The 16,306-nt window shown below is 51.8% G+C and overlaps 12 protein-coding genes across 12 annotated transcripts; 5 read left to right on the top strand and 7 right to left on the bottom strand.

Moving 5' to 3' along the window:
* Window positions 1-104: 104 nt before the first annotated feature.
* On the bottom strand, window positions 105-1,360 carry PPTG_01952 (hypothetical protein). The gene has a single exon (XM_008895345.1). It carries the CDS (start codon window positions 1,184-1,186, stop codon window positions 233-235), a length of 954 nt encoding a protein of 317 aa, XP_008893593.1. The 5' UTR covers window positions 1,187-1,360; the 3' UTR covers window positions 105-232.
* Window positions 1,361-2,618: 1,258 nt separating this feature from the next.
* PPTG_01951 (hypothetical protein) lies at window positions 2,619-3,199 on the bottom strand. Its single transcript, XM_008895344.1, has one exon. It carries the CDS (start codon window positions 3,130-3,132, stop codon window positions 2,689-2,691), a length of 444 nt encoding a protein of 147 aa, XP_008893592.1. The 5' UTR covers window positions 3,133-3,199; the 3' UTR covers window positions 2,619-2,688.
* A 65-nt stretch (window positions 3,200-3,264) lies between these two features.
* Window positions 3,265-4,463, bottom strand: PPTG_01950 (hypothetical protein). The gene has a single exon (XM_008895343.1). The coding sequence runs from the start codon at window positions 4,361-4,363 to the stop codon at window positions 3,425-3,427; it is 939 nt and encodes a 312-aa protein (XP_008893591.1). The 5' UTR covers window positions 4,364-4,463; the 3' UTR covers window positions 3,265-3,424.
* A 206-nt stretch (window positions 4,464-4,669) lies between these two features.
* PPTG_01949 (adenosylhomocysteinase) lies at window positions 4,670-6,498 on the top strand. Its single transcript, XM_008895342.1, has one exon. It carries the CDS (start codon window positions 4,747-4,749, stop codon window positions 6,190-6,192), a length of 1,446 nt encoding a protein of 481 aa, XP_008893590.1. The 5' UTR covers window positions 4,670-4,746; the 3' UTR covers window positions 6,193-6,498.
* On the bottom strand, window positions 6,325-7,059 carry PPTG_01948 (hypothetical protein). The gene is made up of 2 exons (XM_008895341.1): window positions 6,871-7,059; window positions 6,325-6,786 (listed from the first exon to the last, which is right to left on the bottom strand). Exons 1-2 carry the CDS (start codon window positions 6,973-6,975, stop codon window positions 6,535-6,537), a joined length of 357 nt encoding a protein of 118 aa, XP_008893589.1. The 5' UTR covers window positions 6,976-7,059; the 3' UTR covers window positions 6,325-6,534.
* PPTG_01947 (hypothetical protein) lies at window positions 7,020-8,310 on the bottom strand. Its single transcript, XM_008895340.1, has one exon. It carries the CDS (start codon window positions 8,294-8,296, stop codon window positions 7,130-7,132), a length of 1,167 nt encoding a protein of 388 aa, XP_008893588.1. The 5' UTR covers window positions 8,297-8,310; the 3' UTR covers window positions 7,020-7,129.
* Window positions 8,311-8,418: 108 nt separating this feature from the next.
* PPTG_01946 (hypothetical protein) lies at window positions 8,419-9,571 on the top strand. The gene has a single exon (XM_008895339.1). The coding sequence runs from the start codon at window positions 8,443-8,445 to the stop codon at window positions 9,415-9,417; it is 975 nt and encodes a 324-aa protein (XP_008893587.1). The 5' UTR covers window positions 8,419-8,442; the 3' UTR covers window positions 9,418-9,571.
* Window positions 9,572-10,158: 587 nt separating this feature from the next.
* Window positions 10,159-10,495, bottom strand: PPTG_01945 (hypothetical protein; the record flags this gene model as incomplete). Its single annotated transcript, XM_008895338.1, has 3 exons — window positions 10,159-10,167; window positions 10,239-10,319; window positions 10,394-10,495. The coding sequence occupies 3 exons, from the start codon at window positions 10,493-10,495 to the stop codon at window positions 10,159-10,161; spliced, it is 192 nt and encodes a 63-aa protein (XP_008893586.1).
* Window positions 10,496-10,794: 299 nt separating this feature from the next.
* Window positions 10,795-11,927, top strand: PPTG_01944 (hypothetical protein). The gene is made up of 3 exons (XM_008895337.1): window positions 10,795-10,986; window positions 11,055-11,270; window positions 11,338-11,927. Exons 1-3 carry the CDS (start codon window positions 10,895-10,897, stop codon window positions 11,777-11,779), a joined length of 750 nt encoding a protein of 249 aa, XP_008893585.1. The 5' UTR covers window positions 10,795-10,894; the 3' UTR covers window positions 11,780-11,927.
* Window positions 11,928-12,542: 615 nt separating this feature from the next.
* On the bottom strand, window positions 12,543-14,141 carry PPTG_01943 (hypothetical protein). Its single transcript, XM_008895336.1, has one exon. It carries the CDS (start codon window positions 14,021-14,023, stop codon window positions 12,629-12,631), a length of 1,395 nt encoding a protein of 464 aa, XP_008893584.1. The 5' UTR covers window positions 14,024-14,141; the 3' UTR covers window positions 12,543-12,628.
* A 109-nt stretch (window positions 14,142-14,250) lies between these two features.
* PPTG_21154 (hypothetical protein) lies at window positions 14,251-15,135 on the top strand (the record flags this gene model as incomplete). The annotated part of the gene is made up of 3 exons (XM_008895607.1): window positions 14,251-14,449; window positions 14,844-14,863; window positions 14,953-15,135. 3 exons carry the CDS (start codon window positions 14,251-14,253, stop codon window positions 15,133-15,135), a joined length of 402 nt encoding a protein of 133 aa, XP_008893855.1.
* Window positions 15,136-16,091: 956 nt separating this feature from the next.
* Window positions 16,092-16,217, top strand: PPTG_21153 (hypothetical protein; the record flags this gene model as incomplete). Its single annotated transcript, XM_008895606.1, has 1 exon — window positions 16,092-16,217. One exon carries the CDS (start codon window positions 16,092-16,094, stop codon window positions 16,215-16,217), a length of 126 nt encoding a protein of 41 aa, XP_008893854.1.
* Between the last annotated feature and the right edge of the window lie 89 nt (window positions 16,218-16,306).

The following is a 16,306-nucleotide window of genomic DNA, read 5'->3' as shown; positions in this document are numbered from 1 at the left end:
GTCGCGCTTGACCCAGTCCTTGAAGCTTGCCACAACCTAAAATTATCTAAGCAATTGTGGTAAGTAATTTATAGATTTCAATAAAAAAAAAAAAACAGATTGCGTCGGATATCAATCGATCAATAAGGTAAGCTTGTTAGTGAAAATATTCTTTTATCCTGTGCTCCTCACCAGCAAATTCACCAGCGTAGCGAAGGCGCCAGGACGTACAAAACATGCTGACTGACTGCGTTTAATTGGCCTTGGCCTTGAGTTCGGAGAAGGCCTTGGTGGGGTCGTCTCCGTTGGGGTCCTGGAACTTGGAGCCCTTTTCCTTGGACTCCTTGATCTTTGACCAGATCTCAGTGGCGCGCTTACGGTCCGTCACAAGACCCAGCAGGGCCATGAAGTCGATCGTGAGCTTGGTGGGGTTGAACTGTGCCGTGGCGCCGAACTCGCTCGTGGCGTAGTCGTACGGGAACTTGTGGTGCCAGTTGTGCCAGCCCTCACCAATAGCCCAGAGCGACACGAACCAGTTCTCACGCGGCGGGATGTTGTCGTAGAGCTGGTAGCCGTAGAAGTGCGCAGCGCTGTTGACAAGCCACGTAGCGTGCAGCACAGCCACGTAACGCAGGAAACCGAGGATGAAGAGCGCGTTCTTCCAGTCCTCGCCAACAGCCTGCACGCCCACGATGGTGGGGAAGACAAAGCACATAAATAATTGACCCCACGGGTTGAGCTTCTCCTGAACCACGACAGTCCAGTCCGCCCACAAGTCGTCGTAGTTGAGCTTGGTACCGGCCTCAAGCACACGCGGGTCCTTCTTGACAAGCAGCCAGCCCATGTGAGCGAAGAAAAAGCCGCGTTCCGAGTTGTGGGGGTCAGCCACCGTGTCCGAGTACTTGTGGTGCACGCGGTGGTCACGGCTCCAGTGGAAGATGGTGCCCTGGTTGGCCATGCAGTTGCAGAGCATGAGGAAGAAGCGCACGATGCCGTGCGCCTTGTAGCTGCGGTGCGCCCACAGACGGTGAGCACCCATGGTAATGCCCAGACCAGACAGGTAGTAGATGAAGACGAAGAGCGGGAACGTCTCCCATTTGCAGAAGAAGAAACGACGCACACCTTCGAGTGCTCCTAGGTGGACCACCGACAGGTAGTAGACCATGAACCAGTTGGCCTCCTTCTTGAACTGCGATAGAGACATCATGATTGCCGACTGTAATTTCTCTTCTGCTGCTGGAGATGCACGTGCGCAGTCGACTGGAAATCTCGGAATGGCCGAGAAACGCGCCAGCCACCGCCATAGACGATGTCGTTGAAGAGCTCCCCATAGACTCTAGGGTGGAGGATGAAGCGCATTATCTCGGCTTTTCTATGCGAGGTGGCTGACGTACTTTGGCGAAGCACCGTTGATGTCATCGGCATCGCCAAAATTTTGACTTGGCATTTGTATGAGAAGGGTTTTTGCGCAAAAGTGACGTTTCGATTCAAAACTCGATGATGTCAGGAAGACCATACTGGAACCAAGAGAGATCGATTTGGAGAAGACGATTCGAGATACATGGATACAAACGTTCGCTTTGGTGAGGACAGCCGCGCATCGAGAGGTTGTTGGTGTTGCTCTGCTGATGGCTGAAGACCAGCCATTTTGGTGTTAATATAATGCGCGATCTGGTTGGTTGTTATTAGGGTGGTTCTACGGAATGATAAACCAATCAAAGAGCGCTAAAAGTCTGATACGAAGTCTTATTGGTTGAAAGCGACGTGGGACCAATTCTTTTTTCTTACAGGGAGCAGTTCACGGCACAGTGGAAATGTCATCATCACGTCGCTGCCGCCTGCGTGGCGTCCCATGAACGAATGGAGGAAGCGCCGCTTTCGTGGCCGCTAGGTGACCATGACGCCGCCAAGTACTCACGCGATCGCGGTGCTCGGAATCCGAGCAGGATTGCTGGGATGAGAGGTGGTGAACTAAGGCTGTGCGTCGCCAATGTCAGCGTCGGTGATGGTTTGAGGAAACGAAGGTGTTAAACAGAATGGATCATGTTAAACAGCACCAAGCAGTGCGCGCGTCTGTGGGGCTGATGGTGGCGAAGACACGCGGTGCATCGCCGGAAAAGCTGACGAACTGCTGCGGAGATTAGTATTGCTTGTGGTGTATTCTTTTCCAGTGGTGGAAACTGTGTTAGCTAGTCATGATTGAGCGTCGTGAGCTAGTAGCTCGAGTTGGCGACGATTCCAACTTTTCTAAGCGGGATAATGGAGATATTACCGCACAACATTACCTGGAGATCGTGAAGGAGCAGCAAATGTACGAAGTACACTCCCGAGATTTCTTCTGTCCGTTGGCAGCATAACTGGACGTCATTTCTCTCCGTGACGGTGCGAAATGGTTACGAATACTTCGGGTATCAGTGTCACGTCACAGCTACATGTAGTGGCTTTTACCTGTGGTGTTCCACTCACCCTCAATCCACATACTAGAAGATAGCGGATGGGAAGAAAACTCAACGACAACTGAAGTTTGCGAGTCTCGCAGTCTGCATAGCTACGTCCAACGCTGGTGACTCCACACCACCCCGTTCTTCATGACCTCGCAGTGTTGCGATGCAATTCACCAGCAACGATTACAAAGGCCATGTTGCTTGTAAAAATGAACAATCTAGATGATTTTATTTATCCAAGAAATCATCACCTCCCAATGTGTGTCTACCGAACTTCCTCCTTGTCCTCCTCCATGGCATCCATGAGCTGTCGCAGCTCCTTCCACAGCGCCTCTCGGGCTTCCCCTTCTACAGCTCCGTCCAGCTTGGCACTGCGTTCCTCGTCGTCCTTAGCGAACCACACTTTAGTGATGTGTGTGTCTCCCTCGGGAACGGGCAGCGCGTGCTTGTCCTCCAGCCAGATCGGAGGACCCTTAGCCACCAGGCGACGCAGCTCCGCCTTGCAGTCGGCCTCCTGAACCTTCTTCATGTACGTGTGGAACTGCGTGGAGAGCAGCTGCTCCACAACGTCCGCGCAGAAGAGCGCGGGGTGCCATAAGCCGCTGGGCGACGTCTGGAACTCACAGTAGTTGCCGTCCTCTCCCGTGATGTCGTCCATCGTCGCCATACACTCCAGGCCTTCCGCGGGCTTGCTGTGGGTAGTTGACATGCTTGAGAATTGCAAGCTTTTCAATAACAAAATTTAGAGGCAAAATAGATTTTTGACAACTTTTTACGTAAAACGTATTTTTTAGTCTAAAAAAGGAGAAAGATCAGAGATAAGATTTTCTGATCTCCACTTCGCCTCGACAATTATTCTCATAACCAAAGATAAGAAAGCAGAAAGAGCCGTGGCTTTGGTGTCTATAGCATACTTGTACAGCAACATGCTGAATTTCCCAAACAGTGTCATGTTATACCAGGTAGTTTATATCGATGAGCTCCTCGAATCACCTTTCTTCTCAATAAATAAGCACTTCGGCCGGTTCCATATATTTTTGCGCAAATCGCAGCCCATTTCGTGTCGGCTGTGCGAAGGCAACGAGGTTCTTGGTCACATGCATGCCATAAATTGATTTTTCGCGCACAACGTCCACCATGCGGGTCGCAATGCTTTTCCTGCGGAATGAAGGGTGAACCCATAGCTGACAGATACCAATAACCGCAGGTTTTGAATCAGTAGATGCAGTCACCGCACCATCCGCAGACACGGAGGTCTCTTCATCTGACACAACCAAGTTTGAGGTGGTTTTATCCAAAGTAAAGGCTTTCGTGATGCGTTCCGTATTGACACATCCAACGACTTGATGGTCCTGAATGTATACAAAGTTGCTGCGCTGTAGAAATACCTCCGCTTCGACAAACCCCAATGCGTCATCAAGCACTTTCTTAATCTCCAGCAGTTTCTTCACATGGGCACTCGGGTCGTCTCTTCGGATTTCCAGGATCCGCGCACTGGTGTCCGGAAACGTTTTCAGCACTCGCTCCCTTTTCCACTTGGAGAAGGTGATGCCACGCTTCATCCGTTTACAGAATTTCAGATGCTCCCTCTCGTCTTCCTCTTCTCCAGCAGTGTACAGCAGTCCACACGCAGCACAAGTGACGTGTTTGCCGAAGCTGCGTTGGCCTACGTCAATGTACGATTGCGTCGAAGGACATACTGCGCTTGGAGACAGCAATTCCCTTGAACAAGTTGCAGCTTTTGGCTCTGGCGTGATGGTGGACCTGGTGGCTTTGCGTTGAGCTGCAGGAGAGAGCCATGATGACATAACGGAGCTCCTCGACTTCTTTACAGCGTCATGGCTCTCACTGGAAACTTTGCTGCTGCGCTTACGTTTAGCCGCAGACGCATTGCCTCCGAGCTTCCCACGCCGCATCAAGGCGTCGTTGACGTTTGCCATCGGCTTAGGACGACCGAATTGCGCGCCACCGGAGATTCGCGGCAGTTTCTGACAACGGATACAGATCAGGGTACGAGGGTGCTTAGAGTCTTTGTCATTAATATACCTGCATATTCCAAATTATCATCTTTAATCTATTTTAAAAGGTATCCGGTTAAAAAGTTAAAAATAAAAAAGAATTTCATCAATGAAAAGTATGTTCTGCTTGATTATCACTTTACACATATCCTATCATATTGCATATCTCGATAAATGAGGTACCCTATCTAACGGTTGGTGTGGGGCTCTCCTCTACCTATCGTAACCCTTGGCATCAGGTTCACTTTGGAATTTCCCTCCACAAGCTCAACCACCTCTTCCCCCCCCTTTTTTTCTTATCGACTATGGCTTCGCTTGGAGACTACCGCGTGGCGGACATCTCGCTGGCTGACTTCGGCCGCAAGGAGATCGAGATCGCTGAGATCGAGATGCCCGGTCTCATGCAGAGCCGCAAGGAGTTCGGCCCGGAGCAGCCCCTGAAGGGCGCCCGTGTGGCCGGCTCCCTGCACATGACCATCCAGACGGCTGTGCTCATTGAGACCCTGAAGGCTCTTGGCGGTGACATGCGCTGGTGCTCGTGCAACATCTTCTCGACGCAGGACCACGCCGCCGCTGCTATCGCTCGTGACGGCTCGGCCGCCGTGTTCGCGTGGAAGGGCGAGACCCTGGAGGAGTACTGGGAGTGCACGCTCAACGCTATCACGTGGCCCTCGGACGACGGCAAGGGTGACGGCCCGGACATCATCGTGGATGACGGTGGCGACATGACGCTGCTGATCCACGAGGGTTTCAAGGCCGAGAAGGCGTTCGCCGAGAACGGCGCCGTGCCCGACCCGAACTCGACGGACAACGCCGAGATGAAGTGCGTGCTCAACATCATCGCCCGTACGCTCAAGACGAACCCCAAGAAGTGGACTCAGATCGCCCAGCGTTGCAAGGGTGTGTCTGAGGAGACCACGACGGGCGTCCACCGTCTGTACCAGATGGAGAAGAACGGCACGCTGCTGTTCCCGGCCATCAACGTCAACGACTCGGTCACCAAGTCCAAGTTCGACAACCTGTACGGCTGCCGTCACTCGCTTCCCGATGGCATCATGCGTGCCACGGACGTCATGCTGGCTGGTAAGCGCGTGGTGATCTGCGGCTTCGGTGACGTGGGCAAGGGTTGTGCCCAGGCCATGAAGGCCGCCGGCTCCATCGTGTACGTGACTGAGGTGGACCCCATCTGCGCTCTGCAGGCGTGCATGGAGGGCTTCCAGGTGGTGCGTCTGGAGACTGTGGTGTCCCAGGCCGACATCTTCATCACCACGACGGGCAACAAGGACATTATCATGGCCAAGGACATGCTCAAGATGAAGAACAACGCCATTGTGGGCAACATCGGCCACTTCGACAACGAGATCGACATGGCTGGCGTCACCAAGATCGCCAAGCGCCAGAACATCAAGCCTCAGGTGGACCGCTTCATCTTCGAGGACGGCCACGCTGTCATCATCTTGGCCGAGGGCCGTCTGCTCAACCTGGGCTGCGCTACGGGCCACCCGTCGTTCGTCATGTCTAACTCGTTCACTAACCAGACGCTGGCTCAGATTGAGCTGTGGAAGGAGCGTGACACGGGCAAGTACGCCACCGGCAAGGTGTACGTGCTGCCCAAGGAGCTGGACGAGAAGGTCGCTCGTCTGCACCTGGACAACCTGGGCGCTCAGCTGACGGTGCTGTCGGACGAGCAGGCCGAGTACATTGGCGTCAAGCCCACGGGCCCCTTCAAGCCGCAGACCTACCGTTACTAAGTTGGTGTCTGACTCGTTTCGACTAGATGGCAGTCTTGCTGCTGTGTGCTGAGGCTGTTTGGGTTGATGCAGAGATAGCGCGTTCTTTCATTGTGCTGAGAAGCGTCTTCCTGCTGCTTTGTCCACCACAATGCTCTGTCCGACCCACGTAGCCAACGTAGCGCCAAGACAAGACTACAATGGTATTCAGAAACTAATGTTAAACATTTCATTGCAACCAATTGGTTGTCAACCCTCAATTTCCTTGTTGCTGCTGCTCTACCATCACTAATACTACTTCGAAGTATGCAGCAAGAAAAATGGTTTTTTTTTTATCATTCTCGTTCCTGTCGTTTTCTTAAATTAAATGAAGATGACGACGAGCAGCGCCACGGTCAGCAGCAAGATGATGACATAGTAGCAGCCGAGCTTGCGGTGTGCGCTAGCAACCTTCCGTGCTGCCTTGGTCTGCTGCTGCACTGCAACTTCGGTGTCGCTGATCTGCACGCTCACGTGTTCCAACATTGCGTTCTGCGAAACAACCTCTTCGTTCGTGGCCTTGGCTGTGTTGTGGAGACGCTTGACGCCCGTATAGATCGCATCCAGTTGCCGTTCCTGCATTTTGACGCACCCAACGACATCGTTAAAAATGATGAATACATGTACAACTGCGCCTCGAGCTAAAGTGCTAACACATACCTGGTCATCGGTAGCCTTGTCCATCCGCTCCTGGAGCTTCGGCGTTGACGCTTCCTCGAACTCTCCCGTAGGCTGAGCCTCTCTTATCGCGCCATCCTCCATCATCGTTGACAATTGATCACTTCGGGTCTGTGCTTTCCACTTTTTTTCTTCACCACGTCCCAAGGACGGAAATATACCAAGCTTGAAATAAATTTCTTAGAGTAGAAATGCAAAGTCTATTTTTTTTGTTCTGGCTGAATGGCTACACTACTTACTGTTAGTTGTCGTTGGTGGCGTTCATATATTTCTTGAGCGGCGCGACAGGAAGCGGTGTGGCCAACACGTCGTCCAGGTCTTCGCTCTCCATGTTGAACGGTGTCTTGGCCTGGCGGAAAAGGTGTCGTGGTCGAGGCAGCAGTACCAGAGCAGTAACCTTGCCTTTGAACAGCTTGATGTTGCGTAGTGACTGGCGACTCAAGCTGTCCCAGACATGCACAGCACCGCTTTCATCTCCTGACACTAAGAAGGCGCCACTAGTGTGAATCTGCAACGTAGTGACGCTGCTTTCGTGGCCCTCGAACGAATCCGGCAGCAAAGCTTCGGGACCCCACGGCGCTACGTTGGCAGACGAAGAACCTGTCGAAGCATTGGCGACACGCGCCGTTGCCGCCGTGACGGATGTGGCAGCAGCATTCAAGTCCAGCGCATAGATCTGTCCATTGCCACAGCCCATGAATAGCCGCTGCTCCATGGGGTCAGCAATGCAGACGTTGACGTACGACGGACACGAAACGCTGTACAAGCATTGGGACGAATTGAGCGACCAGATCTTGCACGTACGATCCAGAGAAGACGTGTAAATGCGGGCGTTCACACCGCCCAGACCCACATGCAGTGATGTGACGGGAAGCACGTGGTCTGTGAAGCTTACCACCGGTGTGACGCCCTGTTGGAAGCTCGAAGCTGCATCTGGCTCGTCGAGTAAGTCCACAAGTCTCCAAACGTGCACCAAAGCGTCTTCGCCAGCCGTGATTAAATGTGAATCATCTGACGTAAGCGCCAAAGCTGATACACGCTTGTAGTGCGCGTCGAATACCGTCACCAGCTCGCCGGTCTTGACGTCCCACACGTAAACTTTGCCTGACTCGGCGCCGGCAAAGAGAAAGTTGCCACAACTCGAAGACGTGATAGGACCCATCTTCTCGGCTACGTGGCACTTCCAAACGGGCATGTCCTTGCCCCAGTTCCAGAGGTTGAGCGCCAGCTTGCCCTCCTGCACTGCCACCAAGTGATCGGTGCGCGGCACCGGGTGCACACCATTGAGCGCCGAGCGACAGTTCTTGAAGCAGTACAATTGCCCACCAGTAGACGCGTCGGCGACAAGCAGCTCGTTCTCCTGGCTCGAGCCCAGCAACAGCACGTGGTCCGCCAGTGCAGTCGTCATGCTTATCGTAGCTCTTCGATGTGAATGACAAGCCGTTGACGACCAATACCTTTCTATATTATGATTGGTTAAAATTATGTTGATAGTTTGTTTAATTGGATGAAAATTGTTTTAATGTGAGACTTGTGTCATTTCGGGTGGTGACCATGGGTCGTGAAGGTGGTGATAAGCGCAAGAAGCAATGGATGAGCGGCCGTGACGGCAACCAAAAGCGTCATAAGGGCGCCCTGGGTGCTGCAGCGAACGCTAAGGGACATGGCGCTGTGCTGGTGACGTGCGATAAGATCAAGGAGCGACAGAGAGTTAGTGACGCGCTCAATATTCTGAACGAGGCTGCTGATCGCTTCTTTCCAGCGGCTGAAGAGGATAATAAGGACGAGGAGGAGGCTGCAGCCGATGAAGAAGGAGATTCAGTGCAGAAGAAGCTTCAGGAAGAGATTGCAGCGCTGCAAACGCAAGCCAAGAAGCGCCAGACTGGCAGGTTCACGGCTCTCGATACTGGCGTCAAGGGCGCCGTGTTGATCCAATTCAAGGACGACAATGTGTCCCCTACAGCGTTGCTGAGCAAGATATTTGAGGAGGTGGAAAGCTCGAAGGACTTTGCGTCCAGGTTCATTCAGAGGATGATTCCTTTAGAGAAGGTTGGATACTCCAGTGTGGAGGCCATCAAGGAACTTGCTGCTCCGATGATTAAGGCACACCTGGAGGCGTTTAAGGCAGAGCAGAAGGCTGCTGGTAAGGACGAGGACTTTGAGTTCGCTGTCGACTTTAAACGGCGCAACTGCACCAACCTGAACAGCATGGACGTTATCAACGCGCTCGTGGAACTGGTTGGTGAGGATAAGACCAAGGTGAACCTCACCACGCCCCGTTCTGTGCTGATGGTCGAGGTCTTCCGCAACACGTGTGGCTTCAGCATCTTGACGGATTTCCACCGATTCAAGAAGTACAATGTACGGTCGATCATTGACCCACCTGTACCCGGCCAGCAAACAGCCAAGAAGGGTGAAAAGAACACTAAGGCTGAGAAGGATGCAGTCAAGACTGATTCAAAGGAGGACAACGAGAAGGAAGAGCAGGATACCAAAACGGACAAGACGGTTGAGCGGAAGAAGGAATAGATTCGTTTTGATCCGATTAGTTTTTCGAAGCAAATAGATTACTTACGACTTATGACTACTACAACTAGTAGATTAGAAAAAAAAATCTTTGGATAACGAATCAAGCCTTGTTGTGTCTTCATAAAGCAGCTCGAAGCTGCTTCAGAAAATGTAGATAAGATTTGGAAATCATCATCTTCGTCATCCAACATGCAATACTATACACATACATCCCATACTGTGGAGTGCACTGAGTTCGTCTTGAGAACGGATCCGTGTTTTGTTTTCCATGCTCACGCTTTGGTTCGGAGAATGTAGATAAATAGAATAGATCGTCATCTCCGTTCTCTCGACGCTCAGTACACTCCACGCTCTTTCACCTGCATTCCTAAAAGTCTGTAGCTCCTGTATCCCTGCCACCATAAACAATAGTCGATGCCCAAGTCGAGATGTTCAATGCAAACGAAAGAGAGGGAGGAACAGCCATTCCCCCTTGCTCTTTAACTGCATTTTCGGTTTTCCAAGCGAAGACGCGACACCTAGAGACACGTCATTCCAGTAACCTGTTCCTCTGTGCCCTTCTGCATCGCGCCCCAATCAACCACGACCGACCCTAACTTGCCACTCATCCAGAAGAAGGAAAAGAAGGAAAAGCGCTCCATTTTCTTCCATCCTCGGCCTACACCGAGCATTGGCGATCACTAGAAGAGCAGCCCGCAGGAAGGAGAAACTCTCCGTCGACTAGTGTCCATGGTGCTTAATTTATTCCTCCTGTAGTATCATTGGCAACGACATGATAAGCTATCTGATTGTAAAATTCCAAACAGGAATCAGATCCGAACCTTGTTCTTGTTCTTGCGGTTGCGGTGCTTCTTGTCGAACTTCTTGGCCCAGTGCTGGTTGCGCAGGAACTTAGGGTCCAGCTGTATTAAACAACAAAGTGTCAGTGTTTTCTGTGCCTGGGTGGCGTTTTGGGATGAAATGGGGCGAAACGTACGCCGCGCGTGGAGTGGAAGCGGTGGTTCTTCGGCTTCTTGATACCGTTGCGGTGGGCCTTCACCGTGTTGTTACGGGCGGTGTGGTTTTTCTGCTTGACCATTTTGGCGTCGGATTGGCTTGGTTTTCCTACTGTGGCGGCGTTTTCGACTCGCTTGGGTCTGGCAAAGAGGGCTACAAACGCTAGCCACCAGTCGATTCACCAGAATGTGCGCCACATACCATGATGTAGACCACACAGTCGAATGATTCTTGCTTAAGTTCGTGTATTTAGAAATGAGTTTGTTTTTTAGAAACAGTGTCTTATTTTTGGAAAACCTCAAATTGAAGCAGTAATAAAACCTCGTATGGTAATGGTGTGGTGCACACATCAAGAACTTGGTTTTTGTATTGCGCTGTTTTCGTCGTTTCAGCTGAAGGGGGGAAGCCATAGCTAAAATCCCACGTGCCGCGACTGTACGGCAGCATCACAAGCTACTAGCGGAGACAGACAGAGATTGCCATGTCAGACCCGTTCGGAGACAGCAACCCCGTGGAGGACGATGTTCCGCAGGAGATTTCGGACTTTGCACCGCCTGCCGACAACAGCGGAGAGTAAGTTTCAATTTGGAAGCTCGAGACAAATATCGATGAGATTTTGAGCTAATTATTATTGTGTGAAGTTTCTACGAGGTTGAGCCGACCGAAGCCCACACAAATGGGGAGTACGAAGAGCACACGGAGCAGAGTTTCGACCAGCACACGGAGGAGAGCTACCAGCCCATGGACTTCGCTCCCGCCCCCGTAGACACGCATGCCGACTTCCAGGCCGAGATCCCGCCTGCCCCCATGGAGATCCCCGCTCAGATCCCCGCTGTGGAGGAGGACAACGAGCTCACGTACGTTTATAACGGACTGGGAGTTATATAAACAAAGGCTGATAATTATTTTTGCTACTATTGACAGCAAGTTTATGCGTGAGTACGAGGAGAAGATCGCGCTGAAGGCACAGGAGCAGGAGAAGGTGGCAATTGAGTGCAAGGCCAAGGCCGAGGAGGACATGGCCCAGTTCTTGGCCGAGCGCCAGCGCATCAAGGAGTCCAAGATGCAGTCCAACCGCGTGTTCGAGCAGGCCACACTGGAGAAGATGGTGGCGGACCTGAAGAACGAGAACCCGTGGGAGCGCGTGGTGACGCTGGTGGATCTCGAGACGAGCCGCAAGAAGAAGCTGGACGCTCTGAACAACAACAAGAAGGACTCGAAGAAGCAGGACCCCAAGCCCGTCGCCGTGCCCGCCAAGAAGACACCCGAGGACGAGGAGGACGTCTCTAGAATGCGACAGCTTTTCGTGCAACTTAAGGCTTCGCCGCTCGAGCAGACGCGTGCTGACGCCGTAGCTGCTAATTAGACGATCTGCCAGCACGACAGAGATCAATTTATCGTCTCGAGCAGGAAATAATCCGAATTTAGGGATGTGAGCTGGTCGTTTGATTTTCTGAAGATACTTTTTTTTTCAGCCATGACACGTGTTTGCGTTGTGCCTAGGCTAACAAAACTACTTTTATTGACAATTTTAATTGGCATGCATTGATCTGAGTAACATTTCGGCACGCAAGTGTTGCACGTCGACCACAGAGCACTGATTCGACATGAAAGCAGGCAGGCCAGTGTTCCTCTTGCACCGATAAAAGACGAGCTCTGATGGAAAAGACCAAGTTGTCTTCTGTGCGGTGCAATTACAAGACTTCTACGGCTTCTACTGTAGTTACATAAATATTCGGAGTATGTGAGCTCGCAATTGTTGCACACCGGCCACGGAGGAGTGGGGCGCGGCGTGAAAGCAGGCGAGCAGAGTTGGTTTAGCACCAAAAAAAGAACAGCTCAGACGGAGAACCAAGTGAACTTCTGTGAGGTGCGACGAGGTTGTTGGCCGACAAGAAAGCACGTCGGACACGCACCGATCCAGGCGAAAACTAAAAATGAGAATGGCAAATTATTGGACTGCCGCGTGTCGGCCAGTCGAATGCCCACTACTTTTTATCTTGTCCGAAGTAGGGCATACAAACAGTAAGATGATGGATATTTGATGTGGAGCACTCAAATAATAAAACTGTGACGTGTGAGAACCTTTTTGCGAACTTCTAGCGGAGCAATACGAAGTGTTGAGAATAACGGCAACTTAAAGGCTACGTGCATTCATATCTCTAGTTCCGAGCAAGTAGCTCTTCAATCCAACTAGATCTTTGTAGGATGCTCCTTAGTACGTCGATCCGATGTCACCCACGCGGATGTTCATGAACTTGACGGTGGCATCCGGATGCTGCGCCTCCACTTCCGCAGGTCGACCGCCCGACGTCGGGCACGAGCCGCGCATCACTCCAGGCTTGGAGGAATCAGCGTCAGCGGGGTAGCTGCTGTCGAGCCAGAGGCAGTAAGCAGCGTGATCCGACCACAGACTCATGGCCAGCGTCATACCGTTCGCCATTTGCTTGCCCATGCGCACAAGTCCACCCTTCGCGGCGTGGTCGTCCCGGTCACCGAAGAGCTTCTTGGACGCCTGGCACATGGAGTCGGTGATGGAGTTGACGTCACTCAAGCCAGGCCACGCGCTGTTGGGCATCGACACAACACGGTCATCCTGTTTGAACAAGCGTCGGATCTCCACGAGGTCACCGGTGGCAGTGTTGTCACTAGTGATAAACTGCGTGACGATCGTGAACTTGCGAGTGGTGTCAATGGTGAACTGCGAGCCAGGACCGTAGAAGGTCTCGTTGCCCATGCGGAACGGGTTGAAATCGCAGCCGTCCTTGTCACACACGCCCTTGTAGCGGTTGCCATCACCACTGCCACACTCCTCCGGACTCGAGCAGCGCGTCTGCCCCTCCGAAGTGCACGGGTGCGAAGTGAAGGCGTTGCTCATGCTGTTGGCCTCCCAGATATCCAGCTCCGCACAACAGGCACCGTACTTGCCACCACCGGAGTTCTGGCTCGTGGCACCCCATTCCAACGTGTTGGCCTCGCCATTGATGAACTTGATATCGTGCGGGCACTGGGCATCGCAGTAGCCCGTACCGTAGCTTGCTCCAGCCTTGTTGGTCGGGAAGCGTCCGCTGCCTCCATCGGCGTCCATCTGCACGAAGTAGAGCGCACCGTTGAGTCCACAAGGGAGCTTGGAGACGTCCACGTCGAGAGTAAATTCTTGGTTCAGCAGCTTGAACTGCTTGTACTCGGAGCCCGCAGTATCGAGGAGATAGACGCGAGAGCCAACGTTTGCGCCGTACGGGGTCTGCGTCACCAGCTTGAGTTGCAGCTCGTCGGCGGACGTGGTGATACCGTACGTGCCTTGGTAGTCGGCACCTTCGAGAGCGCAGTTCTTGGCACAAGCTTCAGGTGTCGAGCACAACGTGGCGTCCCACTGATTGCCGGAGTAGCAGTTCTTGTAGTCGCCGACTTGGTGTAGCCAGCGCCAGTTGGCATCCAGCACGATCGACGTGGACTCGGTCACGCAGCCGTCCGACTTGGAGCATTGCTGGGACGTCAAAGGAGGGTGCACTTCCTTGGTGCTCGTTCCAGCCTGTTGAGCAGGAACCAGGGACGATGCTAGCGCCAAAGCTGCGGCCATGAGCGTGAGGGCGGGAGTCGAGAACTTCATCACTGGGTTCCTTGAGACTTTGGATTGAACGGGAGTTGGCAAATTGAAAAGTGAGCGTGGTGGCAATGAAGGCTAGGGGGCAAGTGCTGCTTACCAACGATCGTGGTATCGCAACACCAAGCATACTCAGATTGGACTGGCGTAGCTGACCATCTTGGCGCACGCTGCGTTCTTAGAGGGTTGGTGACCTTAATATCGCTGCAAACCTTGTTGCTGTGGATGGCTAAATGATCTCCATTCTTTTGGACCACGTGTCGGGCAAGTTGGAATGGGATAAAGCCTCGTATCCGTCTGGGTGGCGCTCGATCGATGTAGATGGTAGTTCTGCGGCGATGTTACAGTTCATACCTCCTTTCATAGGAAACCCGCGTGGCCGTGCGACGAAGAAGTCTGAGAACGAGTTCAATGGCGAAACAACGAGCCCATGTGACTTCAATCAGTGTACAATAGGTACCAATTCGTGAAAGCAGACGCGGATCACCAACAGCGCTGTGATGCGTGCTATGACAGCACGCATCATGTACCATGGTTCTCAGATATTTAACTGCATGCTGTGGTCGCTTGTCCAACGAATACACGGAGTTGCCTCTCCGCTAGAAGTTCGCAGAAGCAAACGCATTCTCACACGTCACAGGTTTTTATTCTGGTTGAGTAATCTACATAAAATAACTGTTGTCTTAGTGGTAATAACCCTGACTCTATGGTTTTCTAACAGCATTATATTTGTGTACTCTTGGCGACAAAAAGTGTACCACGAGAAACAGGAAGAAATACACGCTAATGCAGAATCGTACACAAAGCGCCTGAATGCACATAAAAGATATGAATGGCGCACAAGCGGTAGGGAAGAACACACATCATTGTGTTTTCGCGGAGGTCGTTACCTAACTTGTACACAGAGGAGCTGAATTGCGGACATTGTATTATAGCCAATCTTGTGGCCGCGTACGACTGTTAATAGCCTATCGCAGCGCCTCATATCGCAATTTCCCACCGAGTCAGAGCTGCCAGGATATCTGGTGGCTTCGCAGAGTTCTTCGCGGGGAACCGGTCTGGGTGGTTGTCGGGGACTTGTTCCGAGCACGATCGGCTATGACTCTGGAGTGGACTAAAGTACGAGACTTTGTGGACACCGCTACTGCCGAGGCTGCTTTGGAGAATTTAAACAGTACAAGAAGGGAACTAGTCATGCCATCCCCTGCACGATATGTACTGTGGCGGCGCCTCACGAAATGCGCTATCAACTGTTGAGCTTCTCATCCTCAAAATGCAAAACTAGCGACGGCTTGCCAAACTGTCCGTGGCGTGGGCGTGTCATGGAGTGCGACAATACACGAAAGTTCACCATTAACGAGTGTGGGCTATACCCAAAAAAAAGTTGACAGAAGCGCACAAGACTTACATCAGAGAGATGGCCGCTTAAGGACTTCGACCCGGCCGTATTCGAAATTCGATGCCTCGAAAGTTTAACGTTCCAATTGATGATCTACCAGAGTTGAAGGTGGTGCAAAATTTCTCGAACTACTTCCGCAAGACAAAAATGATGAACAATGATTTCGTGGACGAACTTGCGAAGTATATACGCGGATTGGAGTATAATGGAAACGAGGTGGATAGCGCTCCTTTCACCATTAGTTGGCACAAAAATTAAGATGGTCATATCGCAGTTGGAACAGGTTCGAACGAAAAACCTTTTGTGGTCGGTGTGACGTCGAAAAGGCTCCTATCTCGGTTGGATCGGCCTGTTGAATCATTTGTTTTCCATGTGGATGCTACATTTAAGGTTGCACAAGTTGAATATCCAGTGCTGGTTTGTGGAATATCTGATCGATGCCGTTCTTTTCATCTAGTGACTTTGTTCGTAACTTCGCAGCGTCTAGAAACACAATACATTTATTTGCTTAATGCACTGCGCTTCGTGTATTTTCGTGTCATTCAAAAGGCTTTAAAGGTGCATTACATGATGGGAGACGCTGAGGAGGCCCAATACAATGCTATACAGAGCACACTAGGCTCTGATAACGTGTTGGAGATACTGATATGCTACTATCACGTGGTTGCCAATGTAATGAAGCGAACGAAGATTATGGAACCATACTTCGCGAATAAGGTCGTTAGCGATATTTACGACATGCACTTTAGCCGCAGTGCGCACGAATGTGCAACACTTGCCCGTGCACGAGTTGCTGAATAGAAAACATCGCCTGCAACGAAGGATTTTGGTGTCTACTTCCAAAAGCAATGGCTGAAGGGAAAGTTCGTTAGATGGCTGTGCTTTCAAAC

The sequence above is a fragment of the Phytophthora parasitica genome (genome assembly GCF_000247585.1).
Source record: "Phytophthora parasitica INRA-310 unplaced genomic scaffold supercont2.3, whole genome shotgun sequence".
Taxonomy (NCBI): Eukaryota; Oomycota; class Peronosporomycetes; order Peronosporales; family Peronosporaceae; genus Phytophthora; species Phytophthora nicotianae.
Note: the sequence above shows the minus strand (reverse complement) of the source record. Positions and strands in the feature narration are given on the sequence as shown.